Source organism: Drosophila elegans, unplaced genomic scaffold (genome assembly GCF_018152505.1).
Source record: "Drosophila elegans isolate 14027-0461.03 unplaced genomic scaffold, ASM1815250v1 contig_149, whole genome shotgun sequence".
Classification (NCBI taxonomy): Eukaryota; Metazoa; Arthropoda; class Insecta; order Diptera; family Drosophilidae; genus Drosophila; species Drosophila elegans.
The window spans coordinates 18,110,627-18,129,934 of record NW_024545513.1 but is presented as its reverse complement, the minus strand read 5'-3'; the positions used below and the strand labels follow the sequence as shown (position 1 = coordinate 18,129,934).

The 19,308-nt window shown below is 40.2% G+C and overlaps 4 protein-coding genes across 7 annotated transcripts; 2 read left to right on the top strand and 2 right to left on the bottom strand.

Annotated features, from left to right (window-relative positions):
• Positions 1 to 435: 435 nt before the first annotated feature.
• On the top strand, positions 436 to 18,351 carry LOC108144335 (nuclear RNA export factor 1). Of its 4 annotated transcripts, none has more exons than XM_017269075.2 (10): positions 436 to 991; positions 1,051 to 1,211; positions 1,288 to 1,380; positions 12,707 to 13,228; positions 13,473 to 13,582; positions 15,251 to 15,287; positions 15,897 to 16,126; positions 16,197 to 16,368; positions 16,868 to 17,400; positions 17,467 to 18,351. In XM_017269075.2, the coding sequence occupies exons 1-10, from the start codon at positions 865 to 867 to the stop codon at positions 17,564 to 17,566; spliced, it is 2,085 nt and encodes a 694-aa protein (XP_017124564.1). In that variant the 5' UTR covers positions 436 to 864; the 3' UTR covers positions 17,567 to 18,351. The 4 variants fall into 4 exon arrangements, with proteins under 4 accessions (XP_017124564.1, XP_017124556.1, XP_017124549.1 ...); XM_017269067.2 differs by having other exon boundaries at positions 16,194 to 16,368; XM_017269060.2 differs by having other exon boundaries at positions 1,285 to 1,380.
• LOC108144347 (putative sodium-dependent multivitamin transporter) lies at positions 1,422 to 4,805 on the top strand. The gene has a single exon (XM_017269091.2). The coding sequence runs from the start codon at positions 2,596 to 2,598 to the stop codon at positions 4,426 to 4,428; it is 1,833 nt and encodes a 610-aa protein (XP_017124580.1). The 5' UTR covers positions 1,422 to 2,595; the 3' UTR covers positions 4,429 to 4,805.
• Positions 4,727 to 5,262, bottom strand: LOC108144352. The gene has a single exon (XM_017269104.2). It carries the CDS (start codon positions 5,225 to 5,227, stop codon positions 4,796 to 4,798), a length of 432 nt encoding a protein of 143 aa, XP_017124593.1. The 5' UTR covers positions 5,228 to 5,262; the 3' UTR covers positions 4,727 to 4,795.
• Positions 9,001 to 9,723, bottom strand: LOC108144355. The gene is made up of 2 exons (XM_017269119.2): positions 9,463 to 9,723; positions 9,001 to 9,387 (listed from the first exon to the last, which is right to left on the bottom strand). The coding sequence occupies exons 1-2, from the start codon at positions 9,529 to 9,531 to the stop codon at positions 9,250 to 9,252; spliced, it is 207 nt and encodes a 68-aa protein (XP_017124608.1). The 5' UTR covers positions 9,532 to 9,723; the 3' UTR covers positions 9,001 to 9,249.
• Positions 18,352 to 19,308: the final 957 nt, after the last annotated feature.

The window sequence follows — 19,308 nt, the reverse complement described above, 5'->3', positions numbered from 1 at the left end:
TTTCATCATTTTATCTAGGACTTAAATCAATTTCAATACCATCTCATATATCCATTAAAAAATTTAAATAAAGCATTGTCACATTAGGAAAATTAAGGTTTTATTTCAACAGCTAGAGTGACAAAAAAAATACAATTAAAAAATGTTATGTTAAAAAGTTAATATAGTTTTGAAAAACATTAATATGGGTACCGCCATAAATTAAAGTTAAACGTTAAAGTAGATTTCCTTATTCACTTGAGACTGATAAAAACTATCCATATAATTTTTTTGTTTTCAAAATACGTAATAATTGAAGTATATTTTGAGTCCCGCTTTAAACAACGTGAGAGACAAAAAAAGCTAGAATGCCATCACTAAACACGACCTTATCGATAGCTGAACCGCCATTATCGATAAATAAGACTGAGAAGCCGAAGGAAAAACAACACAAGGGCATTAAATCCTCCAAACAAAGATTTACCTGTTTTTTTTCTTTCCTCTTTCTTTGCTGTCACAAATATATATTTTTTATCGAAGAAAATATTAGAAGTCAGTAAATATTACGCCGACCCTGCAAAACATCGGCATTGTCTATCGCACCCAGATCGCTCGTCACTAGCTGCCAAAAAGATAATTTCATAAAATTGCGTTGTCTATGGGCTGCTAAAATTCGTAAATCCCATATAGCAATAAAGTTTTTGGTGCAAGGACTTTAGTGAAAGGACCACAAGCTGCTTAACGAGTTGACGGCACTTTGTGCGGGCTGCAAAAATTGCGCAAAAATATAAAGATTTTGCAACAACAAAACAGCGAAAAACGTGTGTGTGCGCGTGCTAAAGAAAGCATTTTTCTTAATTTCGGAGTAAAAACCGCCGGATCAGGATGCCTAAGCGTGGAGGCGGAGGAGGAGGTGGTGGCGGCGGCGGCGGCGGTGGCCAGCGGTACAACAACAACGTCGGCAATGGCGGCGGTGGCGGCGGCCGTTTCTGCGCTCTTGAGGATTATGATGGTCAGTAGACAATAACCATTTGTGGTACACATATTTTAACCATCTTATATGCCCAACAGAAGTGGAGGACCGCCAGCGGCGCAAGGATCGAAACAAACGACGCGTCAGCTTCAAGCCTTCCCAGTTTCCACACAACAAGAAGGATATCAAGCTGCGTCCCGAGGATTTGCGGCGCTGGGACGAGGATGACGATATGAGCGACATGACCACAACCGTCAAGGTGTATATCTTTTCCTAATCTTTTGTACTCTCACCAACAAAAACTCCTAACCTTGTCGTTCGTTGAATTGCAGCAGGATCGACCCAGCTCCCGCAGACGAGGATCCCCAATTCCGCGCGGCAAGTTCGGCAAGCTGATGCCCAACGCCTTTGGCTGGTACCAAGTCACGGTGAGTTCACTTACTATGCCATAAAGGCTGATTCATATAGATACCATAAAACTATACCATACCATATATATGATAGTAGGCAAAGAACTAATTCTGGCCCAAAAGAATCGCCTGATTTATTGAGTTATTTAAAACCCCCAGGGTTGATTCTTGCAAAAACAAAACGTTTTAGTTTAGCCTTAGAACTTAAATTAAATCCCCAGAGTGGTCCATATGGATGATGCTATATCATAACATATGTATTTATGATACTAGCCCTATAACCATAACTATAACCTCTTAGAAAGTCATGTGATTCTCGCGATTATTTGAGCCGAGTTGAGTAATTTTTACAAAAACAAAAAAGGTTTTAGTTTAGCCTTACAACTACAATCAGCAGACTGGTCCATATAGATACCAAATTAATGATAGCAGACATAAAACTATTTTTGGTCACCAAGAAAATCATGTGATTTGCTAGTCGTCTGTTATTTATTTTATAGCATCAGCTAAAAAAATCGCATAGGTTGCAACTCTCTTGTAAACACAAAATGTGTTCCATTGCTCCATTGACTTCCCGTTTGGCCTCGCCGTTGTGTTTATTAATTAATTTCACTCGTAAAAATCGTAAAGCAAACAAGCAATAGAGGGGGAAGCTAGCTCTCGATACACAGCCAACGACAATCGCTACAACAATTACAATTGCAAGCGGGCAACGAGCGGGCAAATAAATATTTATAGATGGCTAAACTCTGTCGGCCTAAAACAGTGCCAGCCACAAGTGTGTGTACCGATGGGCTGAAAGTGCACCGGAGCCGAGCCCTTAGTGGGATGATCCAGCCTGAAATGGATTCCAAGGGCTTTTGGTCGGCCTGCGGTTGTGTTGTCCTTCATTGCCTTGTCACCATCCCGCTTACCAGCCACACGTGGTGCAACACAACGGGCCGCTATCTCTCGACGGGGTCATAAACGCCGTAAATGCCCAATGATGGCGATGGCGATGGCTCACCAAAACACAGAGCTTGTGTGGTTTCATTTCGGCCTTTAATTCATCGACGGCCGGCAGACGGTGAAGACGTGTGTGTTCCGACCGCCCAAAAGCAGCACATTCGCTGAATCTCAAGAGGGCCCGATTAGGCCAAGTTATTATCAGTCTCAGCCGGAGCGATTAGATGTGCGATAAGGGATTGCCGGCGAAACTAACTTAGCACCTGTAACCACCACCTGCCATTCGCAATGGCCACCTTGGGCGCCTGGGACTACACCATCCTGGCGGTGGTGCTGGTCATCTCCGTGGCCATTGGCATCTATTATCGCTTCGTGGGCGGCAGGCAGAGCACCACCACCGAATACCTTCTGGCGGATCGCTCCATGGGCGTAACTCCGGTGGCCTTCAGCCTGATGGCCAGCTTCATGTCGGCCATTACCATACTGGGCGTATCCATGGAGAACTATCAGTACGGCACCATGTTCGTGGTGATCAACCTGTCGTATGTGTTGTCCACGCCGGTGGCCGCCTATCTCATCATTCCGGTCTTCTATCGCCTGAAGGCGGCCAGCGTATACGAGTATCTGGAGCTACGCTTCGGCTATGCCACCCGACTGGCCGCCTCGCTCAGTTTCACGCTGCAGATGGTCCTCTACATGGGCATTGTGGTGTACGCCCCGGCCTTGGCCCTGGAGGCTGTGACCGGACTGAATCAGGTCTTCTCCATCGTAATCGTTGGCGTCGTGTGCACCTTCTATGCCACGCTTGGCGGAATGAAGGCCGTACTCATCACGGATATCTATCAGTCGCTACTCATGTTCGCCTCCGTATTCTGCGTGATCATTTGCGCCTGGGTGAAGGCCGGCAGCTTGGAGGAGATATGGCGTGTGGCACAGGAGAACGGCCGCATCGATTTCAGTAACTTCAGTGTGGATCCCACGGAGCGACACACGTGGTTCACCCAGATCCTGGGCGGCAGTGCCACCTACCTGGCCATCTATGGGGTGAACCAAGCGCAGGTTCAGCGCCTGATGTCGGTGCGAAGTTTGAGTGCCGCTCGGGCAGCCCTGTGGTGGTGCCTGCCCATCCTGTGCCTGCTGAGCGTGAGCACTTGCTTCTCGGGACTGTGCATCTACTGGTACTACCGCGACTGCGATCCGGTTCTGGAGGGACGGGTCAACTCACGCGACCAGGTGATGCCGCTCTTCGTCGTGGACACAATGTCGCAGTACACCGGCCTCGCCGGACTCTTTGTGTCGGGGATCTTTTGCGCCAGTCTCTCCACGATTAGTTCGATAATCAGCTCACTGGCGGCCGTCACGCTGGAGGATTACCTCAAGCCGCTGGTTAGCTGCTGCGCCAAACGCACGCTCACCGATCGCCAGACGCTGTGGTACTCCAAGTTGCTGTCGCTATTCTTTGGAGCCCTGTGCATCGGTATGGCCTTCATGGCGGGATCCATTGGAGGACTTCTGCAGGCGGCACTCTCAATCTTCGGCATCATCGGCGGTCCGTTGCTGGGACTCTTCACGCTGGGCATGTACGTGACCAGGGCCAACGAAAAGGGAGCCATCGGAGGGTTGCTCATCTCGCTGGCATTCTGCCTGTGGATCGGTTTCGGGCAGCCAAAACCACCGCTGGTCAGCTTGGATATGTCCACGGCCCACTGTCCCGTGAATAGAAGCTATACCGGGGATATTTTCTTAAAAGCTGCGAATGCCGAGAAGCCTGAGACTGGAGATGATCATTACTTTTACCTGTACAGGATCAGCTACATGTGGTACGCTGCCCTGGGCTTTCTGGTTGCCTTCTTCGGCGGATGGCTGTTGTCCTGGCTGTTTGAGCTCCTTAAATGGGATAACAATCATCGCATCTACCAGGATGCGGAGTGTAAGCTTATTAAGCACGATCTCTTCGTGCCGCCGCTGGCCAAACGATTGCAACGGCGACAGATGCCACTGCTGGTGGTCACCGGCACCAGCTCGGAGATTGGAGGCATCCCGGCGGAGACGGTGGAGACAGCACCGCCGCCGACGCGTCTGGACGAGATCGAGTGGGAGAAACACAAGGCTGTGGCGTAGCTCAGCAAACATTTAGCTGCAGAGTTAGTTTTATATTGGGAAACCACATCAAATCACAAATCAAATAGGAACAAAATTGGCTGTTTTTTTTTTTTTTTTTTTATAAATGGTTAAGTTTAATAGCAGCATATTATCATTGCAGATGTTTTACAAACTAATTGTCATACAAAAACAAAAAAAAAATGGTTTTTAATATGTGAAAGTGCATCAAATTGAACAAATCATATCAGAATATTATATAGATGCCGTCTGCGAGGGTAATCCAATCTTATCCTGCCAAAGAGTACTAGCCTTTTTCTCTTGTCACATTTTATTAACCGAACTTTGGCTTTAATAAAAGGGGCTTCTATGCTAACGCATTAAGCGATTAAACTGAATGAGCATCGATGGCTTGATCGGGCTGCTTGTCCGGTCCGTTGGCCTCGTAGACGTTGCGATTCTGGTTCAGATGCCAGAGGGCCAGTAGTCTGAGTAGTTCGTTGTAGCTGAGTATGTGCAACGGTCGGTCATCGGTTGACTTCACTCCGGCCTCCTCCAGCTCCTCCAAGAGTGCGATAGCGTGTTCCGGATCCTCCTCGACACTGTGCTCACCATTGGGCGCAATTCTACCCACGAATTCTGACTCGGCCTTGCTCTTCGCCATGCGCGTTTGTTGGTGACCCACTTGGTAACCCACTTGGTGACCCAGTTGATGGTCCACCTCCCTCAGCTCATTTTCGGGGGTCATGGGCAGGGTGTGGGACGGGCAAACGAGGCCGAGGATCACCAGGAACAGGACGTTACCCGGAATGAGATTCATGTTGTGCGACCGACTGCGAGTAGCTTTGCTTTGGAACTGCCGCCTCGTCAGTCGTCTGCCGTCGATCGTGGCCTGGACTCGGGGTGCGCTCCAATTTCTATCTGCCCTCCAACCCGCTCGCTCCCTCGGTTCCCTATCGCTCGTTCGAACGCCCCGTGTGGCAGTGCTGCCGGATGAGCCATTCTTTTTCGTAAATTCTGGCCGCTTTTTTTAAATTTCTACATAAACATTTTAAAGAACTCATACCCAAAGTTATGCAATTAAGGGCCTGTTTCTACGTTAAATATATACTCAGTCTTAAATCGAAACTTGACCTCAAGTTGGAACTTAAACTTGCTGCATATATTAAAGTTTTTGAAATTTCGGTATTTAAATTTTAAAGAACTCTAAACCATTACAGTAATACAGCTTATAATACAATAGAGTTCTAGGTGAAACGTAAAATATATGGTTTATTTTAAATAAAAAATTTCACAGACACATTGCATTTAAAATATACATTTTTAAATTTAAATAAATTTTCCAAAAAATCGAATAACTACTGTTTAATTATTAGTTTACCATTAAACAAAAAATAAAGTATTAAAAATTACGAGAGATCTCTTAAAATGTTCTTTAATGTTCGGATATAAAATATTTAAAAATTTGTGAAAAAATGTAAAAACAAAGTCTGTTTGAAACACCATTTGTTTTTTAAACAGATATTTCGCAAAGATTTTAGGATAATATTTCTTTTGTAATTGATAAATAATTATAATTCTTATCTAAACTTTACAAATTGAAAATTTTATTTTAAAAGCAAAAAGTCGTATCTCAAAGGAGTTTTTTTTTAAATCACATTTATAGTGTAATGGTATAAATAGCTTGTAATGTTAAATATTATATGGTGTTGCTTAAGATTATTTGCTTAAACAATAGATGTCTTCAGGCATGTTGGTTAAAATTGTATCTACAATTTTGTTCGCTAGAAATGAAAATTTTAAGAAAAAAAAAGGCGCAACACTGGGGCTTGCTTTTGATTGAAAAGTCAGTGTAGGGTCGGTTAAATTATTTTATCTGCATATACGGCACATACATCGACCCCTCGTTCAGTCTTGTACATACATATGTCTTTAATTGCCATTGCCTGTGCCTTCGTTTGATTTCGCTTTGTATTTTGTGTTGCGTTTTTGTCCGCCTCCAATTCAATTTATCTGCGCAGTTTCTGCTACGCGCTGTCTTCTATTTTCTGCATATATATACATACATATGTTGGCCTAATCTTATCTATTGTTATTCGCTCTCACTCACTGGCCAACAAGACACCCAATTGAACGAGTCGTTGTAATCGTGCATATGGGTTAACCATTCGATTTGCTTAATATAAAGACGCCCCCGCGTAAATCAGTAAATTAAGTGACTTTTTAACTTATTTATATTAGCTATAGCTCCCATGTTTTTGTCTTGTTTTAGTTTTATACCAAAATCACATTGGGAGTCATAGGAAGATGGATAGGTTGCAAATGTCATAATCCAAAAAATGTACTATACAAATATACTATTGCTTGTATATTAATATATAGAGTGTTTAAAAAAAAACTCCAAATTTTTTTCATTATCAAATCTATACACATCTTTAAAGAAAATAAAGTCATTAAACTTATTAACGTGATAATAGCAAAAAATTTATAAAAACAAGTTGAAAGTAAATTAATAAGGCGTAATAAAAAAACGTTGTACCATTTTGAAAACAATCAAATATAGAGAGACATTTACTCAGTAGTTATATACATATATGTACATTAGGGCGGATTAAATTTGTGTGAAAATTTGAAATTTGATCAAAAAAAAAAAAAATACAAAATATAAAAATTATTGAGTGTCATTTACTGAATCAGGAAATCCATTTGCACCGGAAAATCAAGGTCTGATCTCTAGAAGATTTCGTCGATTTAAATTTGTAAACCTAAAATTACAATTATTTGCCTCCGAACTCATAAAGTACAAATACTGAATTTTAAATTGATAATTGCTTTAATTACTTTTCGCAGCATTTATTTAGTCTGCCTTCAGGCGTTGAGAAAAAGCTTTTTCACATGAGTTTTAGCAAAGCTTCATTTGGTTTTATATTGTTGGACTGCACGCCGCATCAATGTCAACAAATATATTGTTTTTTTTTTATTATTATTAAATTGCGCTATTATGTTAATACATAATAGCGCAATTTTAACGATTTGACAAATACACCCAACAACGTTCTTGAGTGACAACAGAACAACTCGAGATTGCCGAGTGGCATGTAACGACCTGGCCAACCTGGCCAACTATTGATAATTGCAAATTGAGTATCGCAATTGCCATTGTTATTTGCATTTGCTATTGCTTAATGGATTCACAGCTGGCATGCGACCACTTTTGGATCGAGCAGACTATGCTGTATTAGAACAACGAGTACGTGTGAATGGAATGGAATGGAATGGCTGAAAACATTCCAAGACATGCATGGATGGAATGACTGATCGTTGTTATTTTATTTTTATTAGTGGTTTGCTGACGGCAAACACGTGCCCAGTCTGTTAGTCATTCTGGCCGAGAACAAAAACAGAACCTCTGATAACCATGGTTGTGGGCCAAAGAGAACTCACTGACTCACTGAATTGGCCAGACTATGGGGGGTAAAACCAAACAACCGACGATACCCAAATCCAACACACCACTTGTGGCTTCGTTTACTGCTCTTGTGGGTTGTGTGTGTTATGGGTTGTGTGTTGTGTGTTGTGCATCGCCTGATGTCATCGGCCAGTAATGCGTTGGATCGTTTCTCTTATCTCGTCAATTGAACTGGCAGATTCCCCGGTTCCGCCCTGCCTCGAAGTCTCACCTCCCCAATCTGTTATCCCACATGTGTACAGTAGATACTGGTTAAGTGAATATTCCCGAGTGCCGCTATAAAGTTATTTATTCAGAACTCCTTTTAACCCCTATTTAAAATTGTTATTTATAACTACTTTTAGTCAGTCAATACAATATTTACCGAGATTTAATAAAATTACGATATGATATCAAGTTAATTATTATTTTGATTTAGATTATCGTAAATAACAACATATCGCAATAATTACTCTAAATGGTTTGTTTTAAGTTGAAAATATAAAAAAAATTGGTGGGCCAGCAGTGGGATTTGAACCTAACAGCATTATTAGAATTCTATATTAGCTTACCACAAACAGTGTAGAATTTTTATCGTTTACGTTATTTAACTAACTAATCAATTTCATTCAAAAACTATTAAAATTGTATAAAGGCCAAAATTGTAAAATTTTAAATTGATAAATTTTGTATGTAAATTTAGCCTATATTATTAATAAAAAAAATTAAAAATTAGACATAAGGAACTCCGATTACAAATCCAATTACAATTAAAAACGAAAGCAAAACTATCAAAATTTCACACTAACACGAAATTAGCAAAGTTTATTTAATGAATCACAAAACATCCACTCAGCTCACGAAAAGAAAAAATAAAAAAGTCAATAGAAAATAAAAACCTAAGAAACTTCGTTCTTAAAGTACATTTTTCTTGTGGTTTTTTTTATATGTATGCAGTTTGTAAGTTTCCTCTGGTTATATGTATTTCAATAAACATTAGTCAGTAGAAAAGAATAATAGATGATGTTCTGCATCGACCATCACTTTATAATGACATTGACTGCACTTGATTTGCTTGAGAACCCCAGTTTTTTTTTTTTTTTTTTTTTTGTTTTGTTGCCGGCACTGTGAAGCTGTTTTCAATATTTAGCGATTCAACAATTTATTACGAAATTGGAATTCAGGCGCATAACAATTAATAATTACTCGTTAACAGCTTAACTTGATTCATATTCATATTCACATTGTCCGTATGTACATTGCTGTATATATATACATATATATATATATTCATATTCACACACTTCTCACTCACACACATGGCATTGAAATCGTTTCAACAAAAGTGTTAAAAAAAAATAGATTTTATATATTAAATAATGGTGGAACGGTATCTAATCCTCCTGTTCGGCGTTGGTGGTGGTCACCGTCTTCTCCTGCCGCGTGGTGCTGGTTGTGGTGCGGGTTAACGTGAAGACACCGGTGCTACCCACCTCATCCAGCGGCTGGGCAATGATGGTCGAAGTGGTGCTCTAAAAATCGCCAATTTAATTACATTACTCTCTTTTCGGCCATTAAAACGGGTCCAGTTTGTGTGCAGATCTTACGCCATTTTTGGTCTCCTCGGGACTCCAGGAGCGCTTATCGTCCAAATCCTTTGAGCAACAGCCTCCCATGCTCAATGTTTGCCTCTGGAAATATTTATTTGTTTTTAACTTGGACGGTGGTATTCCTCCTTTTTTCGGATGCTTCGTGCCTATATATAATACGTATATATATATATATATATATATATATATCACTGTACAGGCAGGAACCTCTTATTTGTTGCTGCTTCAACGTCGCTCGTCTGTCAGCGAATGCCGCTCCGTTCGCCGGTGCTCACTTGTTAGCCAACCAACAGCCCAGCCCAGCCCAACCCAACCCAAACCAAACCAACCCAGCACAATTCAAGCTGCGCCGCCAGCTGCGACTGCGACGCCGGAGTTGTCATAGCTCCATATCAATTCTAGAAATATGTCTCAGCGAGCTCGTATTTTGTATTGTGTGTGAATACAATAAATAAAAGTGTACCTACAACACATATCCCCGCACACCACACACCATACACCACACACACTCATCACTCTCGTTTATATTCTGTGAGCTATATAAACAAACCACTCACATTCCACCTGCCACCCACCATCCACCACCCACCACCTACCCGCCATACACACAATTCTCCGAGTTTCGGGCGGAATTGTCAGTTGCCGAGAATCCGAATCCGAATCCGAATCTGAATCCGAATCCGATCCCCCAAATACACAGTCATCATCTTTATTTTTGAAAGCGAGCCTGACCTCGTCGTCAAAACGGTTCCATTTGCCTATCGATCAGGTGCGTTGTGTTGGATTTCAGGGCTGCCATTGTTGTCTGAGGTCGATTCGGAGGCATTCCGAAGTCATTCCGAAGGCACAAAGGATGGCCAAACATTCCCAATAGATTTGAAAAAATAGGGATATAATATAAATCCATTGACTATTATTAGTATAAATGTGCTAATGCGCTATATATAAACGTTCCTGTTAATACAATACAATCAAAAACCTTGTTAGACCAATAAAATATCTCGTTTGAGGGCTTACGAATATTTTAAATTCGCATCTATAAAGCCAGATTTTGTATCATATTAAGGTACAATTAAAGGTTTAAGTAACTATTAATTCAACAAGATTCCACTGAAAACAATATTACCAAACGAACTGTTCTGTTGCCTATAGATATACTAAGCTACGTATTGACTTGAGGAAATACCTAGAAAGCTTTAGAATTGCCACGTAAAAATAACTAGATATTGTTCATAATATTCAAACAATCTATTCCAGTATTTATAGTGAAAATAATAAGAAATTAATTAAATGGCGTCATTAAGAAACCATTAGTTTGGTCTTCTAATTTAGGGCTTTGGACAGAAAAACAGACTAAACCAGAAAAAGTATACAGATTATGGTTAACCCTAGACTACATTTATTTATGGAATATATGATGAAGAAGTTGTAGAGTAAAATGGTGGTGGTAAATTGATAAAACACTACAATTTGTCATTTTTTAAATACGATATCAAGGGGGCTTAAGTTCTATTGACTATAGTTAAGGGGGAAAAAAAAACAAAAACCAAACAAGACAAGGGAGACAAAAATATATTATAATAATAACAGCTAATGCGCGTAATAAATAAATTTATCGCATTAATGCGCAATGAATGAGTGTGCTAGATGTGCGGCTGTTCGCAGACTTATCTGCCTGTGATACCGATGATATGAATAGGGTCGAGTGGTGAATGGAGGGGAAGGGAGGGGAATGGGAGCTGTAAGCACGGCGATCATTCACACGATCATTATTCGCCTGCGTCGGTGAATATGGCCCCCATCTTTGTGCCCGACTGTACTGTAACCGAAGTGATTCCATAAATTGAATTACCACTGATTCCACTGATTCTTTGTATACACTAGACTGCTCTGCTATATGTGGTATGCTGAATGTAGTATAGTACATACGTACGTCTGCCTGCAGTCCGATTAGATATCATTGGCCAGTAATAATAGCCAAGTGACCGATATTGGTATCAGCTCCCCCGATGTTTGACCTTCGCAATGGGAGCGGCGAAAGTGGCAAAGGAAGTGGAAGTGGGAGTTTTTGGTTCCAGCAGCTCTGCTTTGTTGTTTGCCTGGCACCACTCACAATATCCGGATAAGTGCTCGTAATTAAATCACTGACAGTTTGAGTGATAAGACTGCTTCGCCCGAAAGTGTAATTAGGTGACGACGAGTCCCAGTTCCACAGACTCGGATATGAATGGCATGCAAATCGGCGAGCGTTCCACTAATTCTCCTATCGTAATTAGGTGCTATGTGACGAGTGAACAAAACGAATTAACGATGGTCATAATTATCGAATGACGTTGGTTATTAAAGTCATGTTTTTCCAAATAGGTTTATTATTATTCCAAATGGTTATCGAAAAGGCGCAAGACTTACTTGGCAATAAAATTTGATCGATAGATAATTAAATTGATAAATTACCGCAAGCCTTTCTTGTTAATAAAAATTTATCGATAGCCAATTATTCATACATTAATGCCTAAATACTATCGTATGATATAAATCTTAGAGGTCTGAATCCCTGAGTTTAAATTAGGTGCCAATTAACGATGGTCATAATTATCGAATGACGTTGGTTATGAAAGTCATGTTTTTCCAAAGAGGTTTATTATTATGCGAGATGGTTATCGAAAAGACGCAAGACTTACTTGCCAATAAAATTTGATCGATAAATAATTGTTGCTTGCCTAACTTGTTAATAAAATTTTATCCATATCCAATTACTGATAAATTATTGCCTATATAGTATCGTATGATAAAAAATTGTCTTATAAATTCTTAATCTCTGGGTTAAATTGAAAAAAAAAAACAAAACAATCATTGAAGTAAGGTAAAGCATTAAATAACATAATATATGGTTTACAAAAGTTCAGAAAATTTTTACTGAGTTATTTGGGGAAAGTTTGATATACCACTTCATATTTGTACAGACTTGTACGTGCTTTTCTATGATTAGACTATGATTACAGCTATCTCTGTTTCCAACACTCCCCTTCGATGGATCATAGAGAAAAAACAACACGAAATGTAGAGCAATGCTGGCAAACAGAACAGCGCCCATTCTGGGTCTTGTCATGAGCTGGCTGATGATATAATTTGAGCCGCTGCTATCGGTGCTCTATATAACGCTAATTGCCAGACGTCTAATGACTCCCCTTTTCCTTCACTTTTTCCCTTTTTTTTTTTCTTCTCTTTTTACTTTTTGCAGCTGCAAAATGCACAGATATACGAAAAGGAAACACTGCTGCGGGCCCTATTGGCAGCGATGTCGCCACATGTCTTCATACCGCAATATTGGCGGGCGGAGAGGAACTGCGTTGTTTTCTTCACCGACGACTACGAGGTGGCCGAGCGCATCCAACAACTGGGCAGGCATGCCCAGCTGCCCGATGGATACAGGCTGATGCCACGCGTGCGCAGCGGCATACCACTGGTGGCCATCGACGATGCCTTCAAGGAGAAGATGAAGGTGACCATGGCCAAGCGGTTCAACGCGCAGACCAAGGCACTGGATCTCTCCCGATTCCATGCCGATCCCGATCTCAAACAGATCTTCTGTCCGCTCTTCCGGCAAAACGTGATGAGCGCCGCCATCGATATTATCTGCGAGAATATACCCGATCTGGAGGCCATTAATCTGAATGACAACAGCATGACCAGCATGGAGGCGTTCAAGGGCGTGGAGAAGCGTATACCGAACCTCAAGATTCTCTATTTGGGGGATAACAAGGTTTGTATTAAATAGTTTCGAAAGTTACTCATCATGAATTAGTTTTAGTAAGCTTCTAAAAAAAAAAACTAAAAACAAAACTACATAGCTACACAATTTTTAGAAACTTAAATATAAATTATTTATTTCAAAACTTAATTTATTTTATAGTAGTTTTACATAAGTATATAAGCATTGTTCGGTAAAGAGTTGGACATAGAATTTTTGTATCAAACATACTGAACCCCATTTATGTATATTTTAGATACCATCATTGGCCCACCTGGTGGTGTTTCGCAACCTGTCAATCCTGGAGCTGGTTTTGAAGAACAATCCGTGCCGTTCTCGCTACAAGGATTCCCAGCACTTTATCAGGTATACTATGGTGTGATTGGATCTCTTTTAATCATTCTAGAGGATGCTGCCACATAGTCGACGTGGGATTTGCCGCGTCGGGAGTCACAGAGGAATTAGGATTAGCAATTTTTCCATTGTTCTGTTGTCTCCATTCTTTTTTTTTTCAAGCGTATGCGCTGCAGAATTGTGGCCCAAAACCAGATGGAGCTCTTTACCTTGCTGTAATTACGTTTGAAAGGCCTTTTGCCCGGTTAGAAAATGCGGCTGAGAAGGCAAAAGCATTTGAGAGGAAACTGTTTCGAAATAGCTGCCTTAAAGCAAGGGCACGTCGCAAGCAGAGAAATGCATTTCGGGCAGGGCAGTACAAAAAAAAAAAGAATCCAAAACAATACAAAAAAAAAAAAAAAATAAGAAAAATAAAAAAAAAAAAAATAAAAAAAAAAAACAGTGGAACCCAAGCAATTTGCCGCCAAGCAAAGCTGAACTAATGACGCAACTGAATGTACAAAACAAACATATACCCGCAACGTTTGCACTTCCAATTTGAGCAGGCGGACATGCAACAGTCCCAAAAGCACAGCAGCAACTTTAACAATGTTGGCAAAACACCAATAGTAAAATCACAAAAAACGAAAAATTGTATAACACAAAATAGATCCACCAACCCACCCAACGCGCACTCCGCTACAACACACACGGGCACACGCATGTAACCACTCCACGCCAGCGCACGCACGCGTATGCGCATGCGCACTTGCGCTTGCGCCAAGTCCTTTCTAGCTGCGTGCCCTGTGCGCGCTGTTGTGTTGCGTTGTTGTGTCGCCGCTTGTTGATTATGCGGCGGTTGCCAAGAAGAGGAGGCGGAGGAGGAAGAGCAGGAGGAGTGGGGCCCATGGACCCCCTCCCGTTTTGGGTGCGCAGCGACCAGCAGCACCGATACGAAGACCAAACGGACTAGGGACAAAAAACACAAAACACACAAACACTCGGACAATCAACTTACTGCTGGCGCCAGCGGCCGCTGCGTTGTGTTGTGCCAGTCGTTTACACTCGTTTTGTACGGCTTTTGGGTGTATGATCCGCCTGCGGATGCTACGTGTGTCAACGAGACGGGACAAGAACGGACATGTCGAACGCAATTGGACTAAAGCTTTTGCGCGCGGCCACTAAAGCCATATTTTGCTCAGAACCACACTGTTCGAAAAAAAAAAATATCGAGCTAAAAAAAAAAAAAAACAACAAAAAAAAATAAAGAAGAAAAAAATTAAATATATACATAAAGATATATACAAAAGATGCCCAGAGGCACGATGCACTGCTCAATTGTACTTTTCCGCTGCAACTCAAAAAGTAGCATCAATCAAATAATGGCACAACAATGGCCATAAACCTAGTGCCTTTGCCTCTTCAGCTGATCAAAGCTCCGCGAACTTTTGTGAGCCTGTCGAGTAATGATAAAGCCTCATATATGTATATAGATCACAAAACTATATATGTACATATCTTCATGCAGGGAAGTCACCATCTGGTTTTGGCTTGACTGCAACTCCTGCAGCGCATACAAGCCGCGAAAAAAAAACCCATTTAATTATTATTTCTCGCTATTTAACCCGCATATATCTACCATCGTCTCCCTGCTAATGCCAACAAAAATACGGCCGAATATCCACTTCGAACTATTTACAGTGAAGTACGTCGCAAGTTTCCCAAACTGTTGAAGTTGGTAAGTGCACAGTCCCCACAAAATCTATTCGAATTTCCCCCTTAGTTGGCAACGTGATGGGAATTCCCTAACTGATTCCGGTAATACGAGATCTCTCATCCAACACCATATGTTTTATTTTTAGTAGACCAGTTCTAAAAATCTTAATTGGGGTTAATTTAATATTCTCCTCGAAACTAATGAATATAATGGGATAACATAGTATTTTCTAAGATACAAATAAAATTCACTTACAAATTACAAATTCTAAGGAGTCCAACTGAAAACTCAGATATAAAATCAGACAATCTACCCATTAAAGAATTCATTTCTAATCGCTCTCTTAAACATAAAAATAAAAGTTTGTTGAAGACTCATCCTATTTTCCTATTTAACAGGCTTATCAAATTTTATTTATAGTTACTTTAAATATTAAAATAACACAATTTGTAGTAAAGTCATGACAAAAATTGTAACTTCAAAAGGGGAACTACATGTGTGGAGATCAAGTAGGATATGGAATATGGAATGATTATATTTGTAGATTCGATTTTTTCAATTCCCATCACTGTTAGTAACTCGCATTAAAGACATACTCCTCACAAACCACAATTTAATTGACCAATTTAGGATGGAGAGACCCTGGCGCCCCAGGTTACCTTTGATCTGAACGAGTCTGGACGGATTCTCGACACGAAGGCCTCCTTCCTGTGCGACAACGCTGGCGCCGAGGTGGTGCGCCAGTTCCTGGACCAGTACTTCCGCATATTTGACTCGGACAATCGGCAATCCCTGCTCGATGCCTACCATGAAAACTCAATGCTGTCCATTACGATGCCGTCGGCCAGTCAGGCGGGCAGGTAAGTCTACCACTCTCGAGATCACCATAGATCACCCAGCTTAATCGTATACCCGTTTTGCGGTCAGTAGGTTGAATAGCTTCTGGAAGTTCAATCGCAACCTGAGACGATTGGTGAACAGCGATGACCAACGCACCCGGCACTTGAAGTACGGACGCCTGGCTTGCGTCTCCACCTTGGACGAATGGCCACGGACGCAGCACGAGCGTCGCACCTTCACCGTCGACCTGACCATTTTTAATGTAAGTAAAATGATCATAAATATATATTATATTATATATTATGAAAACGATTTGTCTGTCCAACCCCCCCAAAAAGAAACCGAAATGATCAATTGAAATCAAAATACAAAATAGCATATGGGACATTTTCTGGATATCAAAATCATATTCGTGTGTTAAATTTATTTATCTAAAATAAATACTGAATTTAAATTTATGTTAATTAGCATATGGAACGTATCCTGCTTACCAAGATTATAACCATTAGTATTGAAAGCCCAAATTAAACATTAATTTAAAACAATAATGAATTGAAGTCCATGTAAATTGGCATATTGAATATATCCTTACATTTAAAGCTGAATTTAACATTAATTTAAAACAAATAAATTTACAATTATTAGTGTGTAAATGAGGCCAAGTTTATCATTAATTGAAAAGTGTTTAGTTGGCTTTAAAAAAAAGAAAAACGTAAAATTCTTGCATTGCATTTGATCATGTTTTTGCTTTCCAACTTCAGACTTCAATGATGGTGTTTACGGTGACGGGATTGTTCAAGGAGCTGAGCGGCGAGGTGAGCACTCCCGCCTCCATGCAGTCGTATGAACTGCGCCACTTTGTCCGCACCTTCGTGGTGGTGCCGCAGAACACCGGCTATTGCATCCGCAACGAGACCATCTTCATCACGAACGCCTCGCAGGAGCAGGTGCGTGAGTTCAAGCGATCGCAGCATCAGCCAGCTCCGGGAGCCATGGCCTCGACTTTGATAAGTGCCACGGCCACCAGCACACAGCCGGGACCGGGTGTACAGGGTGTTCAGGGTGTGCAGGGCCTGCAGGGTCGTCTCAATCCGGGCGGCATTGGAGCAGCACCTGTGGCGGTGGCCATTCTGCCAGGACCATCGCTGACATCCACCTCACCGGTGAGCAGCGGCAGTGCCGCCGTTCCAGTGGCAACTGGCGGACCGGCGGGCATGCAAGATGAGAACACCAAAATGCAGATGATTCAGGCCATGAGTGCGCAGAGCCAAATGAATGTGCTGTGGAGCCGAAAGTAAGTAACATATTAGAGCCCACAGATAAACCAGATAAACTAACATAAAACTCTCACCAAAAACAGATGCCTGGAGGAAACGAATTGGGACTATAACCATGCCGCCTTTGTGTTCGAGCAACTTTTCAAGGAAAACAAAATACCGCCCGAGGCTTTTGTCAAGTAAATCTCAGACAGATGGACGCTCCATTAAGAAGAGAGCACAATGCCACGAACACATACAAAATCAAATCATTTGATTAATTGTTTTGTAATTATTTTATAAATATTTTTTTTTGGAGTCACCACCTCTACTAGTTGTAAGTTGTGCGCACTGTTGCGGGCAGTAGCGATTGTTGGCCCAGCTCTGCGGGCATTGTGCCACAACGACCACAGCCCTTTGATAGGAATACATTTTAAACTCGTTTTAAGTACCGACCGCAGACCCCCTGGAGAATATTAAAAAAAACGCTTGAGTGCCAGGACGGGTCTGCGATCGGTTTCCCCCCTTAAAAATTAGAATTGTTTTTAGAATAGTAGGGCTCGCATACATACAAAATAATTTATACAACAATGTTATCAAAACAAAAGCAAAACAAATTTTAATTTTAATTTTATAGCCTGGCAAACGCAATGTATGGAGTGCATTTCGCGTTCTTGTATCCAACTAATCCTGTCTGTCCCGCTTCTCCAGCCTTAAAATTTGTATACAAAGACCATCGAACGAAAACAAACATTTTGTTATATTAGTAGGGAACTTGGACAAGCAATTACAATGACCATTGTGTACATTTTTCAACGAATCAGAAGCCAACATTTCCTTTCTTTCCTTAATAGCAAAAATAATACCATATACAGTTCATGCTTAGTCGTAAGTCCAGTTGAAATTAAGTGTGCGGTATATAGGAATTATATACATTAATATTTAAGTGTAGGATCGTAAATAAATTTATCACAATCGAATGACAACAATCCGTTTTGTTTTATTTGTATGAAATGTACATTTTTGACGTAAAGTGAGTATAATTGCAGAAACGAATAACAAAATTTTAAGAAAACAAGAAAAAAAAAATTTGCTCTATGTTCTATTATTTTATAATTTAAAAATAAAATATGAATCTAAGCTTATTAAATATTTGTTTATTTAATTAGGCAAGTTTTTGTAATCATTAAAACTTTTATTGAAAAGTATTAATAAGAATTGTTAGTGTTAACAAAAATAATTTATGTTTTTCACAGTTTCCAAAAAGTAATTAATTATTTTTTTAAAAAGTAATGATGTGTTTTTTCATTAGCATTACTTTTTTGAAAAGTAACGAATTGATTTTCAATTAGCAAATATCCTTGGCTAGAATACTAAGCCTTTTTTATTTATATTAAGCTATTAACTCCTATACTAACCTAACAACATTTAAAAAATGTTCTTTAGTTTAATCGCGGTCTAAAAATCGTCTGTTTTTTTTGCAATCCTTACAGTGGAAGTAAACGATGTAATCGATGTATACAAAATAATTTATATGCAATACAATATAAACTATTAATATGTATATACCTTTTAAATATAGATTTCAATGTTAAGAAAGTTAAACATGATTTGTTTTTATTAGAACAAGTTAAATAACTATGTTAAGGTTATAAAATTTGGTAAGTAAAGATAATTCTGTAGCGTCTCTGTACACAAATGTTAAGCGATAACAGTGTATTTACATATATCTGCCGCCCAATTGCACGCAACGTATTTCTTTTTGAAATTAAAAAAAACTTAACTGCCGAAAAGTATGCAATTCTATAGCTCTAACAAATGCTATGTTCTATTATATTATTATTGGATAACGACTTGACCCGAGAATATATTGTCACAATATTAGGGGATTTTGGGTATTTGGATTTTGTCCATGGAAATCGCTTTGATCATGTATTTAGCAAAGT